The sequence below is a fragment of the Hydra vulgaris genome, chromosome 15 (genome assembly GCF_038396675.1).
Source record: "Hydra vulgaris chromosome 15, alternate assembly HydraT2T_AEP".
NCBI lineage: Eukaryota > Metazoa > Cnidaria > Hydrozoa > Anthoathecata > Hydridae > Hydra > Hydra vulgaris.
In genome coordinates, this window is record NC_088934.1 from 13,023,683 (window position 1) to 13,047,234 (window position 23,552).

Genomic DNA, 23,552 nt, shown 5'->3' on the forward strand with positions numbered 1-23,552 from the left:
AAAATAAAAGTGTTTATTAAATACCAATCAGTTAGCATCTGATTCAAGCTATGATGTTTCATCATACCATCTACATGGTAAAAATTTAAAAATTGGGAAAAAACGATAATGAACTGGCTCTAATTAATAATGTCTGGTGTCCGGATAATTGCTTCCAATTTTTTTAACTGGTAAAAGCAGAAAAAGAAAATTTTTACTAAAATGGTTAGATTATTTTTCTTGGCTTTGTTACTTATTTACTAAAATTAAAGATGGTTTATATTGTATTCCACGTAAACTTTTTTGTACAAGTTTACTAACAAATATGCGTTTTGTAAATTGTTTATAGAACCATTCAATACCAGGCGTAAGGCTGCAAAAAATTTTAACTATCATCAGAAATCTGTTGATGGGTTACACATCAAGTCCACCCAATGTTATAATATGCTTATCTAAAGTAAAAGTAACACTTTTCTTATTGAAGTTTTTTTAGATATTGCTAGTAAGCAGCGTATTTTCTAGCTATTGCTAGTAAGCAGCGTATTTTCTAGATATTGCTAGTAAGCAGCGTATTTTCTAGATATTGCAAGTAAGCAGCGTATGGAAGAAAACAAAAAAAAGCTTGCATAATTTGTAAGATTTTTTTTTCGATACATTTCGATAACATTTTTGGGTCAAAATGATATGCTTCTACAAGGTCATACGATAGAAAGTATCAAGGAGAAATTGGAGAATCTTGAAAAGTTATAGGGCTGGATAATTTTATTGAGCTTTTTAACTTTACAATTGATGCAGATTATTCAATTCTAAAGAAGAATTTTTTCTCCTCCCCATAAAATTCTACATATATTTTAAAACGAGCAAATTAAGTATTGTGTAAATGCAGCTGAAGAGATTTTATTAAAGGATATTCAAAAAATTAAGTATTTCTCGAATATTGCAGACAAGGATTCAGACTGTTTAACGATAGAACAACTTTCTGATGTCATTGGTACTACAATGTCAGGTGAATACAAAAGTGTTTCATCTCTTATAAAAAATATTACCCTTAAGGCATTATTTGTTCACTGTGCTTCACATAAATTTAGTTTAGTTTAAGGGAAAAGTGGCCAAATTCAGCAAGTAAAAAATTTGCTTGAGCAAGTTATAAACATCTTATTTTTTTAACTTTTCTCCTAAAAGGAGGAATTGCTTTTAAAAATACCTTCTTCCTGGTCAAGCAAAACAATAAACACATGTCGCAAAACAATTAACACATAACTAATTAACACATGTTGAACTTGGTCGGAACTTGGAACTTACTATATCTGATTATTTTTAAGTTTTTATTTTATTATCTCTTTTTAATCATCTTCTCAATGAACTAGAAAATTGGTTTGATGTTGTGAGCTTAATTGTTTATAATGGTCTATGTGCTATTCTTGCGAGTTTAATGAAGCAGTGTTTAAATCTTGTCCATGAAAAGAAAAGTTTCTAACTTTTTGAATTTTTATAAATCTGATCTTCCTCATTTCTCGTCAATTAATGCTGAATTAGAGTTATGGGAGGAATTTTGGAAAGAAAAGACAGAATTACTATCTACTATTTCAGATACATTTAAGTTTATGGAAATAAGAAGCTTTCCAAACATTTAAGAGGCTTTTCATATTCTTGCTACAATACCAATCACAACTTGAGAGTGTGAAAGGTCAATATCTACTCTTAGGAGAATAAAAACTTATACTAGGAGTACTTAGTCAAAAAATAGATTTGCTTTTATGTCTATTCACGAGGAAATAGTTTCTGATATTAACAGAGTTATTTAAATATTTGCATGCATCGCAGGAGTTATTGGAATATTTTTTAAAGGAGACAAAAATTTAGAGATTTTTGTTTTTTTTTTTGTGTTTGTCTTTGTTGTTTTCAAAATATCTTTTAAAAAAACTGTAAATTTTTCTCAAGAGCAATATATTTCTACTCATCGTTTTAAACATATAAACTGTAAAAATTATTTTTTTTATTAGCAAATTGTTACTATTTATTATTTAAATTTTTTTTTTTATTATTAACTGTGAAACTCATATTTCAATTGCTATTTCTATTAATTCTTAATGTTGAAAGCGTTTTCAGGTGATTTAGGCTGTTAATTTTTTAGTTGTATTATATATTTATTTCTTTTTGTATTATATATTATATATTACTTTCTTTGTTGTATTGATTTGTCTTGTATATTTTTTTATTCAAATTAGAAAGAAAAAAAAAAAATTATAAAATGTTATAAAAATATTTGTGCATAACTGCCAATCAAAAAAAAAAAAAATTTGTCTATCAAGAAAAGTAAAAGGAGAAATTGTGGGCTAACTTTAAACAAAGTTAGCCCTCAATTTCTCCTTTCAAAGTCCTATGGCTTACCTTCATGTTGGTGCACTTCGTTAAGTAAGTTAGACAAGTATCATGTCTAATTTATGAACTAAATAGCCAAAGCAACATTTTAAATAACTTTATTATTAAATGGATAACTAAAAACAATACAAAATATCCTCTGCCAAAATTGACTCTACAGTTTAGCATAGCTGTGCATTAGCAGAATATTTTCAAACAAATGCTTATTAAACAGATTTTAATTACAGGTAAAAAGTGAAATATCTGGTTTACAAGTCAACTCTTCATATATGAAATTTTTTTTACCAATAATGCTTTTTAATATTTTACTTTGTTTAGGGAGTTGGTTTCTAACGTGAGAGATCAAAACCAAGTTTTTTTTTTTATTCAAACAGAAAGTTATATCTACATCGTAAGGTTAAAATGTGATATTATTTTTGTGAGTCTATATTTATAATATACATGACCTCTGAGGCCTCTCTTTGATTCCCAGCATAAAATTTCGTGAAAACTATTATACTTATTGTAATAATGGCGCTGTCAGCTTATTAAATCTAGAGTTGTTAAGTATAGAAGGAAACTAACAATTTCGTCTCCCTACGTATTAAAGTTAAAAAAATGATACATATGACGTCCGTGGGATTACTTTTTACTTCATCCGTCCTTCCCACAAAATAAAACCTAAAGTAAAGTAACTTATCTGAAACAGGTGGGAGGGCGATAGGGTGATACCACCCCTTCTTCCCCCACCTGCCAATATCAAAATGTATTTAGTAAATTTTGTCATTTAAAAACGGCAAATATAAAAATATTGAGAACCTTTTTTTTTTTTGTCGCTCATGGCACTTTAGCCTTTATTAGTTTTTCGAGCTGTCCGCGAAACTAGATATGGCCCCAAAGTTACAAATTCCTTGATCCGCGCCTACAATTGATACACGGTTTTAATGCAACGCAAAACAAATTTTATTTTGCATAAGTTTAGCAGTGTCTAAGTTATTTGTCCCAAATTAGCAAAACAAATTGTATATAAAAAACTACAACTTGTAAGTCTTTCAAAAAATTTCAAAACGACGTAAAAATATCAAGGTTTCAAATCAAAAACTTCTTACTTACATAGCTGAAAATTGCGGCACATTATGAAAGATAAGAAAGGTTTGTCAAATAAATGAAATGTTCACATATTAAACATAAACTGTATAATAAATCTCACAATAGTTTATAGTGATAGATGATTTAATGCATAAATGAAAGTATGCGCTTTGTTACTGGTTTTATGAAGACGTGATTGGAATATTGCTTTATCTTAAATATTTCGAAAAGTAATTCATATGATGAAACAACTTACTATTGAGTACTATTCTTTTATGAGATAACTTATTGAAAGATAAAATTTATTTCAGTGTGGGTGAAACTGAATCAAGGTAGTTACAGCTCCTCTAAAGCCCTCTTTACTCTAAAAAGTTTAAAATTTGATCTGATCTCCTCTTTAACTCCTATTTTTTAGTTTTATTATTTCTTGATGGTAGCATAATGTTCAAAACATCCATTCTTGATCAGAAAAACTGGTTAACGCCTAAAAGTGCATAGGATTGTATAAATTTGCTTAAGCAAATCCATCATTATTTACAAAAATAATGGCATTATTGACCCCTGTCCAAACCCAATAGGTGTAGAAAAGTGGACAATAAACCTATATTAAAAAATTTCTCATCATTTTATTCAACATTTTTAATTTTTTGCGAAAAAATCTCTTTTAAATTAGATGCAAGATCTCCTCTAAAATCTTCTTATTCTTATGAAATTTTTATGTGATCACCCTGATAATTACTTTTCTTTAAGTGGCCACCCTGAATATTACACCCTGATAATTACTTTTCAAAATTAGGAAAATTTGATATTTTGATAACTAGTTTGTTTTGATAAAAGGTTGTTTCATTTAATTTAAATATTTAAAAAAATTAACAATAATCATCTAACTATATTTATATATATACCATCTCATGGCCTACTTTATTTATACGGCCGGATATTTTGGATTTTGAATCAAAAAATAGAAGGCCAGTTTTCTCGAAAAGTGTTTTTAAAGAAGCAGCTTTGAAAGTTCAAAAAGATGGTTAACAAATGTTGCGTTGTAAATTGTCGTTCAAATTATCATAATTATGGTGAAGTATCTACAGTAGTATTTTCGTTTCCAAAAAATGAAGAGTTAAAAAAAAATTGGATTAAATTTGTAAATAGAAAAGATTGGACACCTACTAATTCTTCCGTTATATGCATCAAACACTTTGAAAAAAAATATTTTAAGATAGGTAACACGAATCAACGTTTTAGATTAATAAAAAAACTAAAGCCTATTCCAACTATTTTTGATTGCACAAATTTGACTGAAGAAGGTTCATCACAACTTATAAAATTTTCTTATTCGTTAAGAAAATCGCCAACTAAAAAAATATTTCAGCCAGATCAATATGAACAGTTTTTATTGAATGATTTGATTAGTAGCTTTGACGATATTACTGAAAGTCTTGCTCCAGATGGTTTTTCATTCATGAAGTATCATGATCATGTAATTTTTTATAAATTGAGTCATAGTACTTTATCTATTCCAGAAGTTACAGAGTGCATTCGTGTAAACAATGAGATGCATGTTAAATTATTTTACAAAGGTTCACCTCTGCCATTGCCTCAGTGGTTTCGTCAAGGAAAAGATTGTCGTTTATCTTGTAAAAGTATGCTTCGTAATTTTCCTACCTACATTAAATCAAAAGCCGACAATTTTCATCTGTATTGACTGAATTACAGCAAATTAAATATATGAAAAAACCTATTTAATTCAGCCAATATTATAAAATATTCACTGATATTACGATATACTTCTATGCAGTCATATCAACTTTTGCGTGAAGAATTGCCTTTACCATCATTATCATTACTTAAAAAAATAACTAGTGGAAATATTGATGCTCTAAGTTGTGCAAAACGTTTAAAATTAGAATGTAAGATATCTCAAGATATTTGCTTGATTTTTGATGAAATGTACTTGCAAAAATGTGAGGAGTATTTTGCTGGAGAGATGATTGGTAGTGATGAGTCTGGAGAAATGTATAAGGGAATAGTTTGTTTTATGATAATTGGCCTGAAACAAAACATTCCATATGTGATTAAAACGTCTCCTGAAAAAAAAATCAATGCTGAATAATTGAAAGAAGAAATTTTTGAATGTCTTGGTATTTTAACTGAATGTGAATTTAATTTTAGAGTTATTGTGTGTGACAACCATTTCTCTAATGTTTCTTGTTTTAAAAAAATTCTTTGTGCATCGAATCAACAAACCGAAGATTTGTTTTTTATTTACAATCTAAAAAAAATTTACCTTTGTTTTGATGTTGTACATCTTATTAAAAACATCAGAAATAATTTGTTAAATTGCAAAAGATTTTTATTTCCAGACTTTAACTTTAATGGATTTAAAGATCCTATAACTGTATGTGGGGAGAAATTAAATGGAGCACCTTCCATAATATTTATGAAAAAGACATCGCTCTTGATGCTGGCTTGCGTAAAGCACCAAAAATAACAATGAAAGTATTACATCCTGGCAATTTTAAACAAAATGTTTCTTTAGTACTTGCAATTTTTGATGAAACTACATCTGCAGCAATTCACTCATGTTTTCCTGATCTTAAAAGTAGTGCAGATTTTCTTACATTATTTAACAAGTGGTGGGTTTTATCAAATTCTAAATAGCAATATTCAACATGTAATATTTTAGGTAATGCAGTCGTTTCTGGTGATAAAAAACCTGAATTTCTTAGGAAAATGGCACATTGGATTGAAGCTTGGCAATCACAAAAGATACCAAACTGTGAGAAGTTTACTTCAAGTGTTCAGACAGCTGCAGTACTAGTAAGAACACTTAATAGTCATGCCTTATTGATCGAAGACTTACTTAATGATGGATATCACTTTGTTTTAACTGCGAGATTTCAAAGTGACCCATTAGAGAGGAGATTTGGACAATATAGACAAATGAGCGGTGGAAGATTTTTGGTGGGTTTAAAAGATGTCACTATTTCTGAAAAAATGTTAAAAATCAAAAGTATAGTTAAAGAAAGTATTAACTTTGATGATAGTTTGAAAATGCCTCTTGAGTAAGAAAATAATTTAGCAGATTTGAAAAACTTTCTTCTTGATATTGATAAAGCTGAGTGTACTCCAGAAATTATGACACTTGCACCAAAAAGTAGGGAAGTAGGTGCTCATATTGCTGGATATATAGCAAAAAAACTTGAAAAACGTTTTGGTACATGTTGTAAAGAATTTTTATGTTGTGTCAATATTGATGAAAGCAATCCTGATCATACTTATTTAACAATTATTTCTAGGGGTGGTCTCACTATTCCTTCACCATCACTTTTGGATTATGTTTGCACATCCTTTGCTATGATTGACTACTCTTATAACAAAATAAAGAAATTTAATTTACATGCACGACAAGCTTTAGAATATTTTTTAAACCATTTTTTTGACTCTTTTCAGACTTCTTCTTGTCCCATGCATGAGAAAATTGGGATAAAACTTGCTGGAAGAACTGTTATCAACATTTTTCTTAATAATAAAAGAATTATCTCTACCAGCAAAGTGGCTGTTGATCATGTAAAATCTTTTAAATAGAAAAAAATTGAGAATGTTTAATAAATTATTTATAATATAATTATTTTCTTTTTTAATGAAAAAAGAAAAATATTTTAATATTTTTTATAACTGTTCTTGTTTCTTACATTGTTTTTACTAATTCTAAATTTTAAAATAAAGACTCTTTTTATTTATTCATTCCTTAATAAATGTTCGTTTAATATCTAAAATTATGAAGATATACAACTTTAGTGGACTTTTTAAATTTAGAAAGTAAAACAATTTTGAAAATGTTCAAAATGTATTAAGTTTTTGAAACATTACGATTTTCAAAGCTGGCCTTCTATTTTTATCTTCAAAATGCAAAGTATCCGGCCGTATAAATAAAGTAGGCCATGACCATCTATACTATATATATACCATCTATACTATATATATACCATCTATACTATATATATACCATCTATACTAAATATACCATCTATGCTATAAACATACCATCTATACTATCTTTAAAAGATTTAGAATATTTTTGAACAATTTTATGGCCTCCATGAATATAAAGAGCAAAGGTGGAAAAATATATTTTTAAGAACGCTAATTTACATGGCCTTGTAAAAGATATACTTTTATAAGTTATGTCACAATTTTCAGGTCATTATATTTTTTCAAATTTTCTGCTTTTAATTTTTTTTTTTTTTTAATATTTTCTTTAATATACAGCTTTTTTTATAAAATACAATGGAGCAACAGAAACTTCGATTAATCGAGTATTACCTAACTTTTTAAAATCGCTCCATTTTCGAAGAAGTAGTGAAAAATAGAAGAATTTTGTGTGGATTCTTAATCAATTATATGCAATTATACGTAATATAAAATATATTTTTCAATAAAACAAATTTTATCTCATTCTTTAATCATATCTAGCTATTTTAACTAAAAAATTCTAAATATTCTAAGTACAGACAATAAGTATATTTAACATCAATAATATACATTGGTAGTGTAGTAGAGATGTACTACAACACTATTGGACATGTATATTGAAAGTTTTTATCAACGGTTTCTGTGATGACAAAACATTTTTTAACAGTTCATTTTACGTTGATAAATCAATGTTAAAACACTGTCATTCTAAACGTTGTTTCAACGAAAGTTCATTATTGTGTTGATTCAACGTTGATTTAACGTTTGGATCCAACGTTGAGATAACGTTGATACACCAACGTTGAAAAAAACTATAATTCTAAACGTTAAACCGACGTAAATTCATCGTTAGGTTTTAACGTTAGTTCAACATTATTACAACAATGTTTGCCGGGTGACAAACGTTGGCAAACAACAATACTAGTTTCCAATAACATAAAATATTTGATACGGCAAAATAACAACACTTAAGAGAGAAGAAGACGAAGAAAAGAAGAAAAAGGAGATAAAGAAGATTAAATAGAACAATAACAACAACAACTTCAGCAACAGCAACAATAACTTATTTTAAAATTTTTAAAACAAGAATCGCTTTATTTATTTATTATCACTTTCTACTTCGTGTTTGTTTTTGTTTTTTCACAAGTAAACTCTACTTTTTTTTAATAACTTTATAATATTTATGCTTTCAAACATTGTTAAACTACGGAAAGAATTGAATTGGTAAGTAAATCTTTTAATTGATTTGTATTACGTGTTTGAATATTATTTTCAATATTACAAACATGTTTTGGATTATAAAATAAGTTGCAAGTGTTATGTTCTATATCATTAAAAAAGTTAGTTAACCTGTTGTTTTTTTTGTTTGTTTTTGTTCAATTATATGAGATAAGTGTGCATTTCATTTTAAAACTAGTTGCAATCTTAGGGTAGAGCGTGGCCAGTTAAGCAATTTTTACAAAATCTAACAGATCTCATGAACGGTGTGTCGGATTTACTTAATTTTGTCAATATTTGAAAGATAATTTAACCTGCTAAAAAGTTGTTAAGAAAAAAGTATAGTTTTTAATTTTTTTTTAAAAAGATATTACCTAAGGTTTGCGGAGCTGTTTAACAAGCCCCAGCGGGGTAAATTGAGCAATTGTGTATGGTAAGTTTATTTGTTGAGCAATCAACAAATAAATGAATATGCACGAAACTTGGTTGAATCACTAATAAAACTTTCACTAACAGTAAGCGTGTGATTAATTTATAAACTTTTTTTATAAACTTTAATGACGTAAGCAAGAGAAGAGAATTATAGATTTAGGAAAAAACTGCTGATTTTCATCGAAAGTCAAATAAATTCGTAAAATGTTAACACTTAAGTAATGGTAGATGAAAAAATTTATTAATAAAAAATAGCAAAAAAGTTTTTTTTTACCTTTTCGTTCCAAAATTGAAAAAGTCCCCGTGCATCTTACTTAACTGCTTTCCAGCAATCTTTTGTTGTTATTTTTGGATTCTTGTTCCCTAACTTTCATCCATTAGATTTTTTTTTATATATTACAATAAGCTATGAAACGTGAACAGTTTAAAAAAAAAAAAAAAGTAAATATATCAGTGGGGCGAAGTGCGCTAAAAGAATAAAATAAAATTGTTAAAATATTATACAGTTCAATCTCTCTAATTCGAATCTCCTTAATTCGAAAACCTCCATAATTCGATTAAATGCAATGTCACCGTGAAATGCGTTTAAGAAAAATCAACTTTATATAATTCGAAAATCTCTCTAGTTCGAACTTTTATTTTTCCCCATAAAATTCGAATTAGAGAGATTCTACTGTACATACAAGTTTAAAACAATCAGACTTTCATTGTTTGAATGATGTCACTTAAAGTTCAGTCAATATAACTATAATAATTATTTATAATGATATGGTTTTAAAGGCAACCCATAAGTCCCTAGAAATCAGAGGGAGGTTGTACAAATACCATAACATATTTAGAAAAAGATGGAGGTCTTCTATAAAATCTGAATTAATTAACTCGGAGGCAACTAATTTTGTCAATTTGTATGCTGCATTGTAATAAACTACCATCGAGGAATATACGTGCTAAACTACATGTTCCAACTAATTCAAAGGGTTGTTTTACTGGCCCTATAACAAAAGCTCTATCTAAAGTTAATGGCATAAAAAGAATTGAAACACTTGAACCTATATAACAGCTGGAACCTTTGAACATCTTGAAAAAATTCCTAAAACAAAGCTGACAGATGCAATGCTTTTTTATAAGTTAGTGTAACATTTATCTTCAGACTAAATTGACATAAATCTTTCTAAAGGAAAGTGTAAAAATATTTTTCATGCGAGATGGCTTGCCACAACATGTATTGCCACAGCAGAAAACTTTCATTTTTTTCTATATGAGTGAGCACACGTTTACTGGTGACGTTTTTTAAAAGTTTCGATGAATCGTTAAATGGGTAGCACTAGTATTTTTTCAAATGTAATAAAAAATAAAAGTTAAGCACAGTATTGTTGATGGCCGTGTCACATTGCTATATTACTTATTAAATTGCTATACTGCTTATAAAACGCATAGTTGTCTCTTCTTTTTTTCAGTTAATTTGTTAAAAGTATATCAAAAAGATGAAGTCATTTGCTGGAGCTAGAATAATGGTGAGACAAATATTTGTTATTGTTGTTGTTTTTTTTGTAATCCGATTCTGCGTTAGTCAAGTATTTTATTGTAGATTAATTGTTATTTCTATATACAACAAAATAATTTTTGCTTACGGTTCTACAGAATATATTTTCTGATTGAATTTTATGCAAATACAAGCTTGAATTTGATTTGTAATTAAAGTTTATTGCATTACACAGTCAGTAGCCGACAACAAGCTAGGTGGACAAAGAAGAAAAGCCCAGGCCCCACCCCAATATTAAAATTGTGGTTACGGCTCTGTATATATATATATATATATATATATATATATATATATATATATATATATATATATATATATATATATATATATATATATATACACATAACATATATATTTATATATATATGTATATATATTTTTATCTTCATATATATATATATACACATATATATATAAAAGAAGATAAAAGTTAGATAAGTGTTTTTTACTAATTTATTTTTGCTCTGTTCTTTAAGAACATTGAGCACTTTATTTGTAAAATACACTAACATAATTTACATATATATATATATACATATATATATATATATATATATATATATATATATATATATATATATATATATATATATATATATATATATTTATATATATATATATATATATATATATATATATATATATATATATATATATATATATGTATATATATATATATATATATATATATATATATATATATATATATATATATATATATATATATATATATATATATATATATATATACATATATATATACATATATATTTACATATATATATATATATATACATACATATACATATATATACATATATATGAATGTATATATACATATATATGTATATATACAGATGAATCGCCTTGCTATGGCAGTACATCTATTTTTTTTAAATAAGCTATAACATTTTTTGCTCTACATATACAATAACAATCCTTGCTGTACAAATACAGTTATACATTATTTTGTTTTTATTTTCATTTTAGCCATATATTATATATGTTTTATACTACCATCTGTTATATTTTATTTTATTTTTTAATCTTTAGTTGCTTTTTTTTTCTTTTTTTTGCTTAAGATACTTAAGATAACTATTTGTTTTCTCTTTGTTGAAACTTTTGTTTTGTTTTGATTTCTCAGTGATTTTCTGTTTATATTTTATTTACTTAGTCATAATACTTGCAATATATTTTGATTATTATATTATAACAATTATGATTATATTTACTAAATCTTTATAAATTTTTTTTTTTTTTTGCAAAAGTAGCTTTTATGTCATCGTTAGTTGATACGTTTTGTCAGTTTATTACTGTTTGTAACTTTAACTTTGTGTGTATAAAAGATTGCTTTATGGAATGTAATACCAATTTATTTAAATTAATATAAATACTTTATTAGTATTATTATTACTATGTTTAAAAACATGTTGTTATTGTTACCATCATTATTGCTATTTGCTCCTTAAACTTTTTACCTAATTTAGTGTAAATAGTGTAAATAATTATTTATATTGATTAACTTTTCAAAAAAAAGTTTAACTTATATGGTATATTATAAGGTACGTGGACTAAGCGAAGACGGGGCCCGAGCTAGTAGGGTACCCATGCTAGTGAGTGGCTCTAAAAAGGGCCAATCATGTTATGTAATTTCTTAAACATAGTTTGATAATACTTGTATTATCAAACTATGTTTAAGAAACTACATAACAGACTCTTAGGCTCAGGGCCTTAAAGGCTAAGGGCCTCAATTTTCATGGTTCGCCACTGATTGCATAAATAACATAATTTGATTTTATTAATAAAGTAATATATCCGATTTAAAAGTATGAATATGTAATTTAATACTAAACAGCTGTACGGTAAAAATAAAATTTTATCAAAATAACTAGTAAGCTAATTCTTTTTAAATCAATATTTCATACGAATCCAAATAAAACTAATTAATTTATATATTAACTTAGTAAATAGTTTTTTATTCGCCGCAAGGCTTTGCAGTTTTTTTTGTAAATTGTTTTATTAATAAGTGTTTACCGTGTAAAAAGTGTAGTTTTGTTCTCAAACGTTTTGAGAATTTACTCTTAAATTTGCCCGTTTTTCTTTTATGTTTCCCAAAAAGGTTAGAATACATAAACCCCATGCTGAGCCAAGAGATATCCGATACATAAAATTGATTTATTGCTAACTAATAATAGACTAGATCATTACTGATTGTCGATTCTTGACTGTTTCCACAATGCAGTTTGGATGAATCTTTTCGTTTCGTCTACGACGGTCAAGAGCTATTTTTTCCATCATCACTTGAAAAATTGACTTAAGAACCTGAAATAATGCTTGTTTTAAGTTGTAATTGTTTTAAAATTTTGTGAAACAAATTATGAATAAATGTTTGAATAAAAAAACACTTTTCCAATCCTAAACAGACCAGTGACGATAACGTCAAGCCCACTCTACTCTTTTTTTCTTTATGAAAGAAGTTAGTTTTGGTTTCTTGGCTGGACAATGATACAATAATCTCTGTTTTTTTTCCTTCTGCAGATGGTTCGGTTAGTCGTTTTGCGCATCGTAGGTGGTCTCTTTACACTAAACTCTTCTCGAGTACCACCCTTTTTACTCACTTGTATTACAGATCGGTAAGAAACCCTTTCAATTTATGCAACTTTTTTCTGAGAATATTGTGTATTCTGTAAAAGACAACTAAATTTTGTTGGTGCAATATCACATTTCTTCCCCATAGCTGAAAATTCTAATTTTGATCTTCAAAAAAAAGAAAAGCTTTCTTTACTTAAATATTACAAACATCGCCAAATCTTTTATTACGATTAATCATCTGAAACGGCTGGAAAAAATTAAGAACTGTAAAACATAATATTATTTCGGTTTCATAATTTAGTGATTATCTAAAAATAAAAGTTTATCTAAAAATAATTCAATATTTTGATGGAGGTTAAGCTAGTTTTTGAGTTGTACTTAATTAGAAATTTGAATTGTGCTTATTTTATTTGGTTATATAGAGCTTTATTTTTTAAATATTTTCTTTTATTTGTTTTAAAAAAATCAAAGTGATTCGGTTGGAACAATTTTAGGACTTCTCTTTTTACATACACCCTGAGTGAAATTTTTACAAAGTTTTATTTTTTAACTATCATCAGGTGGCAAAATTAGTTAGTAACAACAATTATACATAAAAATATATTGTTTATAATATATAAATATATTTTAAATATTAGGGGTGTTCAAAAATTAGGTCATGGAAAAATTTTCTCTAACAAATAGGCATTTTTTTGCGGACTATAATAAAGAAATGAAAAACTGTTGTTTGTTGTTTTTTTTTAATTATTTTTTTACCCCGCCTTGACCTCATAAAATTTTCAAAAAAAATTTTTTTTTATAAATGGCATAATATACCGGGAAAAAAAATAAAAAATATGGATACTATTTTAATAAATGAATGTTTATGTTATTTAAAAGACATATACTAAAAACTATCATTGTAGGTTCATTTTCATGCTTTGCGCCAGACCTGAAACCATTGTTGATACTTTTTACCAGTTGCAATCAATCAATAAATGAAATCCATATTTTTCTGGCGGTGGGTCTTCTGATGGAGATAGAACTCGGATTTTTTAATGTATGCTTAAATAATTTATAGAAACAAAATAATCAGCAGTGTATTTTAATTCTCCACAAAAAAAAAAAAAAGAGAGGGTGGAGGAGTAGGAAGCCGACCTCAGTCAATCTCTGAAAAAGAAAGGGGGAACTCCTTTCTCACCCCTTTTTGGTTATTTCAATTTATTTATATTTTCTCATTACTTGAAATAACTAATGAGGATTGGAAGGGATTTAGCGGTATTAGCAAGAAAACAGAAACATGTTTAACAAGAAAAAATGTGGTTGCACCATTATTAATGATGCAATCATTTTTCTGAATGAAATCTTAAAATTATAAAAAAATTAAAAATAGATAAGATTTTGTTTAGCAATAATAGAAGATTTGTAGAGATTCGTAAGCTTTTTAGTTGTAGAGAGTTGTAAGTGAATTTTCATACAAAAAGCGAAATTTTTTTCTGTGAATTAGCTACTTTGTAATTTTCTTTTTATAGTTGTTAAAGTATTTTTAAAAACTTTTGTGAATCAAATGGCAATTGTGCAATATATTCAATGTAAATCATTTAAACTATAAATATAAATAAAAAATGAGAGCAAGAAAGAGAGAATTAAGCCTGTTGACAGTGGTAGTGGTTATTTCAGCTCTCACAAGCCCAAAAAAAGTCGATCATAACAACAAAGAAATTGTAATTTTATTATATCAACTAAGATAAATTGCTTTACTTTTTATAGGACTTATTTGTGCATGGACTGGCCACAAGAAAAAGTTATCAAGATGGATAAGCTTATATTCAAGGAATACAAAGCAAATGACGTTGCCTTCGTCAGTGATCAGGTAACAGATCGCAAGATGTATATCAAAGATCTGGGCAAAGCCAGAGCTGGCTATTCAAAACAAAAAGAAAAGAGAGATCTGGATAGAATGACTAATAGAATATTTTTTATTGTAGATGCTCAGGATTCAGTACTTAATACTTTAAATTCATCTGACATACTCAGTTCAAGTGGAAGTGAATATCAGCCTAGTCCTGCCAAAAAAACGCATCAAATTCTCAATCTCAACATATTGACATTAGCAAAGACACCATACATAATACAATGACAGCTCTGGGAGTAAACATATCTGCCAATAAAATTACTGCTTCTCTAATAAAGTTGGTTATTAAAGGGGGAGATAATTGAGATAAGCTGCCTTTTTCATATTCAATTGTATATAGAATGACAAATAAGACACTTAATGAAAATTATTGCAATATCACATCAACCACAAGGATGGAAAGCTTGAATTACATTTTGGTGGCAAAATGTTAAAGAATATAATACTTGAGCATTGTGACAAAGCGAAAGACTGGATCTGTGTACTTGTAAGTTTTGATGGTAAAAATTGTCTGCTAGGTGCACCTGGCATTGACTTTGGCACTGGCCTAAGCAAGTTTAATGCAACCAGTGATCTTTTGAAGGAGATGGACATAGCCAACAATGTGCACTCTGTATACTTTAATACTACCAGCAGCAATACTGGCAAACTGCGTGAAACTATATACAGGTGAATAAAAAATAAAAATACATTTTTAAAATTTTACTACTAACTTTGTTGTTTGAATTTTTAAAGTACTATAGCAATTTGATCATGACTTAACTCCGGTAGGTATAAAATGAAAGAACGTTATATACTTTTAAGACTAAGATCTGACCTTGGCAAGCCCTTACTGATGTTAATCTGCTTTCATCACGTATAAGAGGTCTACATCAATCATTTTGAAAAGGCTAACGGTTGCAAGGCCACTGTTTGTCCTGAGAATCTTCTTCACAAATTGCTTCATAAACAATGACATTCAATTGATAGTGAAAGTTGCCGCTGAATAGGTTTGAATAGAAATCTTTTGTGGAGCTTGGCTAGAAGCTCAAGCCATTGAGGCAAAGAACCAACTTATGGAAATAGTAAAAACCAAACCTTTTAAAAACTAGAGGTTAGTTTAAAATTATTGTAAGCAGACATTTATTAAAACTCTAAATAATCATTTTTAGTAGCAATTTTTTCATTGCTTTATAGTATCTAGATTAAGGAAACGTTCACTGAAAACATAATAAAATTTTAGACTGGTAAGAAAAGAGATGACTACCATAAGCTAGTAGAGTTATGTCTTATGTACCTGGACCCAAGCTATATTTTCAAATTTAAGAAACCTGGTGCAATGCACCAGGACAGATTCATGGCCAAAGTTATTTATTACCTAAAAATTTTCCATCTTTAAAATTCTGTGCAAAAGCATAAAGATCTGGATTCAGCTCTCATCACCAGGAGTTTATTGCTATCTTCCATGCACCCAAGTTTCTGACTAATGAGAAACCACGCAATGCTCCGTTACAGGTATTCAAGCAAAACATAAATATTAAGTTTAAATGTAAGTTGACTAAATTTCATGCACTAAAACTATATAATTATAAAATTACAAAAATAACTTTTTTTTTTTTATCAGGACTTGAATTCTATTTGAAAGATGTCCAGATATGTTACGGATGAAACTGATCCAACTGCAGTGTTCAAATTATAGGGAAACTACTGCTGATACCTGGATCCAACTGTTGTTCCCATTGTGCTGGCAAATTCAGATGATTCAATCACTTAACAAGAAGAGGAGATGATCACGAAAAGCTCTATAACATACCCATACCAAATCACTATGACATGGATAGACATAACAGTAAAAGTTTCTTACCTGAAATAAAAGACATGTCTGCACTTAACAAGCGGCCAGAACCGGTTGACTTCATCACTGTTGATTAATGGCTAATTTGAGATTCAACGCCATGACAAAAGTAAGTCTAAATGAATGTTTTATCCAACTAGCTCCTGGAATATCAATTTTGATTATTTGGAGCTCCAGTCGTACATCAAAAATTTGGTTGTTGTTAATAATTGTAGCGAGATGGCTGTAAAGCTGGTACAGGAAACAGTGTGTCAAGTTATGTCTGAGTGTAAGCTGCAAAAGCTGCTCAAATTCAAAACAACTAAATCGTGCTTTCCTCAAATACCAAGGCTGCCTACCGCAAATAAGCTGAACAGAAAACACCAGCTCAACTTTTAAAGACTTTCCTGCCATAGATGATGTAAATGTATTCAGCTTCTGTGAAATGGATACTGAACCAGATAGCAGCACTGATTTGTTTCCTGATGTTAATGTAATAGAACAACTGCTTGGTGACCATGAGGCTGCTAATGAGAGCTAGTTAATTATTTTTTGTTGATTTTTGTTATTTTTGTTCAATACATTTTTACCATTGTTTGTTTATTATGTAAAAGAGATTGACTGGGGTGGGCTTTCCCGCCCTTCCTCCCCCTCCCCTTTTTTTTTTTTAAGTGGTTAATCAAGATACACTGCTGATTATTTTGTTTCTATAAATTATTTAAGCATGCATAAAAAAAATCAGAGTTCTATCTCCATCAGAAGACCCACTGCCAGAAAAATATGGATTTCATTCATTGATTGGTTGCAACCGGTAAAAAGTGTCAACAATGATTTCAGGTCTGGCGTAGAGCATGAAAATGAACCAACAATAATAATTTTCAGTATATGTTTTTTAAATAACATAAACATTCATTTATTAAAATAGTATCCAGTTTTTTTATTTTTTTCCCGGTATGTTATACAATTTATGAAAAAAAAGTTTTTTTTGAAAATATTATGAGGCCAGCGCGAGGTAAAAAAATATTTAAGAAAAAAATAAAAAACAGTTTTTCATTTCTTTATTTTAGTCCACAAAAAATTGCCTACTTGTTAATGAAAATTTTTCCATGACCTAATTTTTGAACACCCCTAATAAATACATTATTATCAAAATATATGCCAGCATTATTAAAAATATTTGAAAAAGCTGTTATATATCAAATTGAGAAAATGATAATGGAATTATTCCTATTAATAAACTCGGCTTCAAAAATGGATGCAATGCAATAAATACTAATTTAAAAATTCTCAATATAATAACGGGCTATAGAAACCAAAATAAAATTTTTGCAGTCATTTTACTAGATGTAAAAAAAGCATTTGATAGTTGTGCCCATTGCATTATTTACATCAAGCTCAAAAACATTGGCGCTTTTGAATAAACTTAAAGTGGATCTTTCATATTTAACAGACGGCAGTCAGTTGTTATTGGAAGTTAAACATCAAAAGAAAGAGTAGCAAAGTCAGTTGTTGGAACATGTATGGGTTCATTTTTTTTTTAAATTTATATTTATGACCTACCAGGTGCAACAGAATTAGACACTATCTTTTTTGCTGATGATGCAACAATTATTGCAAAGGCTGACTCTATTAAACAGTTACAGGAAATATATTGCAGAGAACTAAAAAAATTAGTAATTGGTTTTTAGCGAATAGACTATCACTTAATCCTGAAAAAATGAAAATAATGATATTTGGTGCAAAATAACTTTACAAGAGCTTAAGGTTACCCAATGTGGAGAAAATTATAAAAAAAAAGTGTTAGCATTCTTGGTATTCTTTGGAACGACAATATAAAATAGCATCACATATAGTACAAACATCAAAATGGTAAGTAAAGGCATCTACCTACTTAGAAATTTTAATAAACTATTGCCCAGTAAATCTAAAGTTGTTTTATACAATGCTTCAATTAGAAGCCATTTAATGTATGGTGTCGTATTTTGGGGAAATAGTAAATCAAAAGAATTATGCAACTTAAATGTTTACAAAAGAAAGCTCTTCGGATTATTGGTCCCAACAAGGTACACACAAGACCAATCCTTAAAAAAAGGAATCTGTTATCGTTAGATCGAGTATTAAACGACTATTAGAATCTAAGCATAGAAGACATGTTTAGGATTAGCACCGTCATCTTTAACTAATGATTTTAGTCGGGTTAACATTCATAAATCTTTGAGAGTTAACCGAAGAATACCTCTTCTTAACTATAAGAGTTGCGTGTTGGTGAATCAAGCCATTAACAAAATTTCCCTTGAAGTTAATCGATTGAAAGAAACGGATGCGCTTTTAAGCGCAAAAAGATTCAAGAAGCAAACGAAAAAAAACCTTTGTGCTCTTAATATGGCTTCTAAACGTCACAATAATGGTTGTGATGAATGTCGAATGTAAAATTATGTTTCATTTTCTCCAGACAATATATCGGCTTTAAAATTCAGGGAATATGGAAGACAACTTTCATTAGGTACTATCCCTTTTCAATTTTTAAGTTAAATTTACCTTTTTATTATAAATTTTTATAATACTGAAGAAATTATTAACAAATAAAATAAATAAATGATTATTTTTATTTCACTAGACTTCGTATCATTATAATAACTTGCATTTTAAGTTATAAAAAAAAAGATAAAAAGTTTCTGTTAAAGAAAATAAAATCCGGACTTTCCTTCCAATATAACGATTGCTTAATTTGTGTTTTATTAAATTTTTATTTTAATAAACATAAAACTTGATTGTTGATTAGTTCAAAATATCGCTGAACTCACTATTTTACATAGCACTTAAAAGAAAAAGTAAGTCTGTTGGAGAAAAAATTTAGAGAAAGACATCAACTCCTTTAAACATAGGAAACCAAATTTTATATCAAAGGTGTAGAATTTTTGATATCACGATATTCTTTGGATACAATAAAAAAAGACTAAGAGTTATTACAAGAAAAAACTACTTATAATTGCATTAATAAAAACTAGTCTTTGCTACTTGGTTTTCTTGATAAATCAAGCATTTGTGGCCAAAAACTAGAATGCCTATGTCATATGTCTATAGATTTTGGACTCATTAAGTATAAATTATTTTTCAATCATTCTGTTAACTATAAATTATTTTCTGTTTATCCCTTATGAGAGTTATGAAAATTATTTTCTCTTTTGTTTTCAAAGAGCCCTAATTCTTGAGTTATGAAAAAATTTTAAATGAATATTTGCTCTTTTTACACAATCGTTACGTTTTTTTAGTAGTAAAAATTCCAATATAGATATAGAGAAAAAAACTTGTACATTTGGTGTTTTGATAAAAGTTATTACTGATTTTTCTTTGGATATTATGAATTGCGAAATCATCGTATGGATACTTAGGTTTTTGTTCCTGTGGTTTTCTGTCTCATAGAATGTCTTTAAATATCAATAGAACGATTAATTGTGCAACCTCTGCTATTGCTTTTTCTACTTGAAGTTAACAACAAATATTGATTTTATTTTAGCAATGTAACAAGACATGTTTTTAATATAACTTTTTTAACTACACGATTGTGCAAGCAAGTAATAATGATATTTTTTCTAGTTTGAAACTTATTCAAGCATTAAATGATTTCGTCTCTTTACTTAAAAATATGGTAAATTAAAACCTTCGAATATGCTTTGAACAAGCCTAAAAATTGCATTTCAAGTTATTTTAAATTAGTTATCATAGATATTTGCTAAATTTACAATAAATTTATTATTTAAATAAACAACCTTAAAGTGTTATAAAAGATCTGTCTTTTAATTTTTTGTTCTAACCTTATGTTTCTTTATAAACAATTGCAGAGAATCCGTGTTCTTTACCAGTTATATTAGCTGTATATACATATATATATATATATATATATGCATATATATTTATATATATATATATATATATATATATATATATATATATATATATATATATATATATATATATATATATATATATATATATATATATATATATATATACACTCTGAATATAATTTAGCTGATAATGCAAACTGAAATATATTAAATTGAATATTAAATGTATATGTGAAGAATATATCCATAGGTGTCGCGATTAGGTTAATGAGTCTATAATTGGACTAAAGATTACCGTGCTTATTAATGTTACAAAATTGCGACCACTGAATATATTAAATTAAAAAGTCAGATGTTAAATTATTAAATATTTGAAAATATATTAAATGCAAAATATGACGAATTATCATCATATTTACTATTCATACTATATATATATATATATATATATATATATATATATATATATATATATATATATATATATATATATAAATGTATATATATATATATATATATATATAAATATATATATATATATATATTTATTCATATATATATATATATATATATATTTATTAATATATATATATATATATATATATATATATATATATATATATATATATATATATATATATATATATATATATATATATATATATATATATATATGTATATATATATACATATATATATACAAATATAATATATATATATATACATATATATATATAAGGAAGAGTGGGGAGAAGTGGGACACGTAAATTATTTTTCAGGGTAATGGTATCTTTTTTATTTGATGTATAAACTGAACCAAACAAGTTTTTACGAATAAACCTTCTTTTTAGGCATCGATTTAATCCCCTTAGGTTTCCAGCCAATTATAACTAAGTATATAAATTTTTGCTTTTAAAGAAACCGTACCATTGGGGTAAAGTGGGACAAGTATGAGTAGAAGTGGGACAAATAAGTTTAAAACAACATTTTAACACAAGTTATTAAATAAAAACTTATAAAAGCATTAGAAATTTCAGGCTGTACCACTTCTCCCCACTTTCCCCTATATATATATACATATATATATATATATATATATATATATATATATATATATATATATATATATATATATATATATATATATATATATATATATATATATATATATATATATATATATATATATATATTAATCAATTAATTATAGTAGTTGACAAAAAACATTAAAAAAAGAAATTCAAACTATTGTTTTCAAGGATAACCGGTAGTAAATTAAGTGCATTATATATTATATATTTATATATATATTTCACAAAATTTACATTCACAAAAATAATCCATCATAGAACAACAAACGAGTCTCAAAAGCTACTAGAATTCCTATATCTACTGTTGGGTTGTAAAACAATACGATAAGAAAAAAATATAATAAGAACAATATAATAAGAAAACTTTATCCATCGAACAAGGTAAAAGATTAGAAAAAAAATTTTAACAATAAATCTGTTTTGTTGTTCTTTTGAAAAAATTCTTGGCTTGTCTAACAGAGAAAGAGTTTAAAAGTTCTAATTTTTTTGGTAAAGAAAGTGAAGAAATACTACAATTAGAAGTCTTTCCGATTAATTAATTAACCAAATTATTCTGACAAACAAAATTTCACTCCCAAAACATAGGCGCAAAAACTTTACACCTAAGTTTGTACAATATTGAATGGCTTGATTTTAAATGGACGACAAGACTTGTATAAAATGGGACTTGAGTCAAGTTCTTGTTGACAAGCGTTATACTTCAATTATTCGTTGCAGTGTAAGCAACAGGTAAAATTACGAAATTTTAGTGAAATATATCGCAAAAAGTTGCTCTTCTAGCAAGCAGTTTGCAGTTTTGGAAAAAAGAGTAGAGCTTTTGTGACCTCATCATCTTTGACATCAAAGTTTTATATTCAAGGGTGCCTTAAAAAGCAACTTTCGCCACTCATTCGATTGCACGCTAGACTTTGGTTGTTTTGGCCTGACTTAGCTTTGTGTCACTTCGCTAAGAAAAATTTGGAGTGGTAAGAAAGTTTGTGCCAAAAAAAGCTCTACCCAACAAGTTGCCCACAATTCTGGCCCATCAAAAAATATTGGGGTATTGGCAAAGGATATTTGGGTAAAACAGCCAAAACTATTAATTCAATACGTGAAGGCATGGTCAACCATAAGCCAGAAAATGACAATAACAGTTGTGCAGAATTCAATGGTCACCATCACCAGTAATGTACAATCATTTTTTTAAAATAAAAAAAATTTTGAAACTAAAAGTTTTTTTATTTCTTAAAATTAAATAAAAATTAAAGAATTTTTTTTTTTAATTTTTAAAAGTTATTTTAAATATTTTTGAAAAGATTTTCCTTTCTCATTTTTTTTTTTTTTTTGATCTCATGCTTTGCTCATATTTAAAACAATATTTTATATTTTTAGGTATATCTTTTGTTTCTACTTTTTATATTACACAAAGAGACATTTCGTAAGTAAAAAAGATTGTTTAAAAAAAATATATTAAATAAAATAAAATAATTGAGTAAAAGCGGTTCAAATGAAATAGTTAAGAGTTTTAACTCATTTTTATTTTACGGAAAAAAAATTTTTTTTTTTTAAAGTTGCAGAGAATTTCGAGGTGTATTTAAATATATAAAAATCAAATAATTTTTTGAAAATGTTTTTTAAGAAAATTTATTTAATGGATAAGAAAACTATTTCATTTTACCCTTATATTTGCGGAAAATGAAATATGAAATTTATGGGTAAGAAAAAGAACACTTAATTAAAA

At 27.1% G+C, this 23,552-nt stretch overlaps 1 protein-coding gene across 4 annotated transcripts in view; it reads left to right on the forward strand.

Annotated features, from left to right (window-relative positions):
- The first annotated feature begins 8,596 nt into the window (after nucleotides 1-8,596).
- The window catches only part of LOC136092116 (uncharacterized), a 48,703-nt gene continuing 33,747 nt past the window's right edge, over nucleotides 8,597-23,552 (forward strand). For 2 of the 4 annotated variants that reach the window (XM_065819834.1, XM_065819835.1), the window contains exons 1-2: nucleotides 10,507-10,565; nucleotides 23,204-23,249. In XM_065819834.1, the coding sequence (XP_065675906.1) occupies nucleotides 10,536-10,565; nucleotides 23,204-23,249 (76 nt within the window). In that variant the 5' untranslated portion in view covers nucleotides 10,507-10,535. Of the gene's footprint in view, nucleotides 8,626-10,506; nucleotides 10,566-23,203; nucleotides 23,250-23,552 lie in introns of those variants that run through there. The other 2 variants (XM_065819837.1, XM_065819836.1) reach the window with 2 other exon arrangements.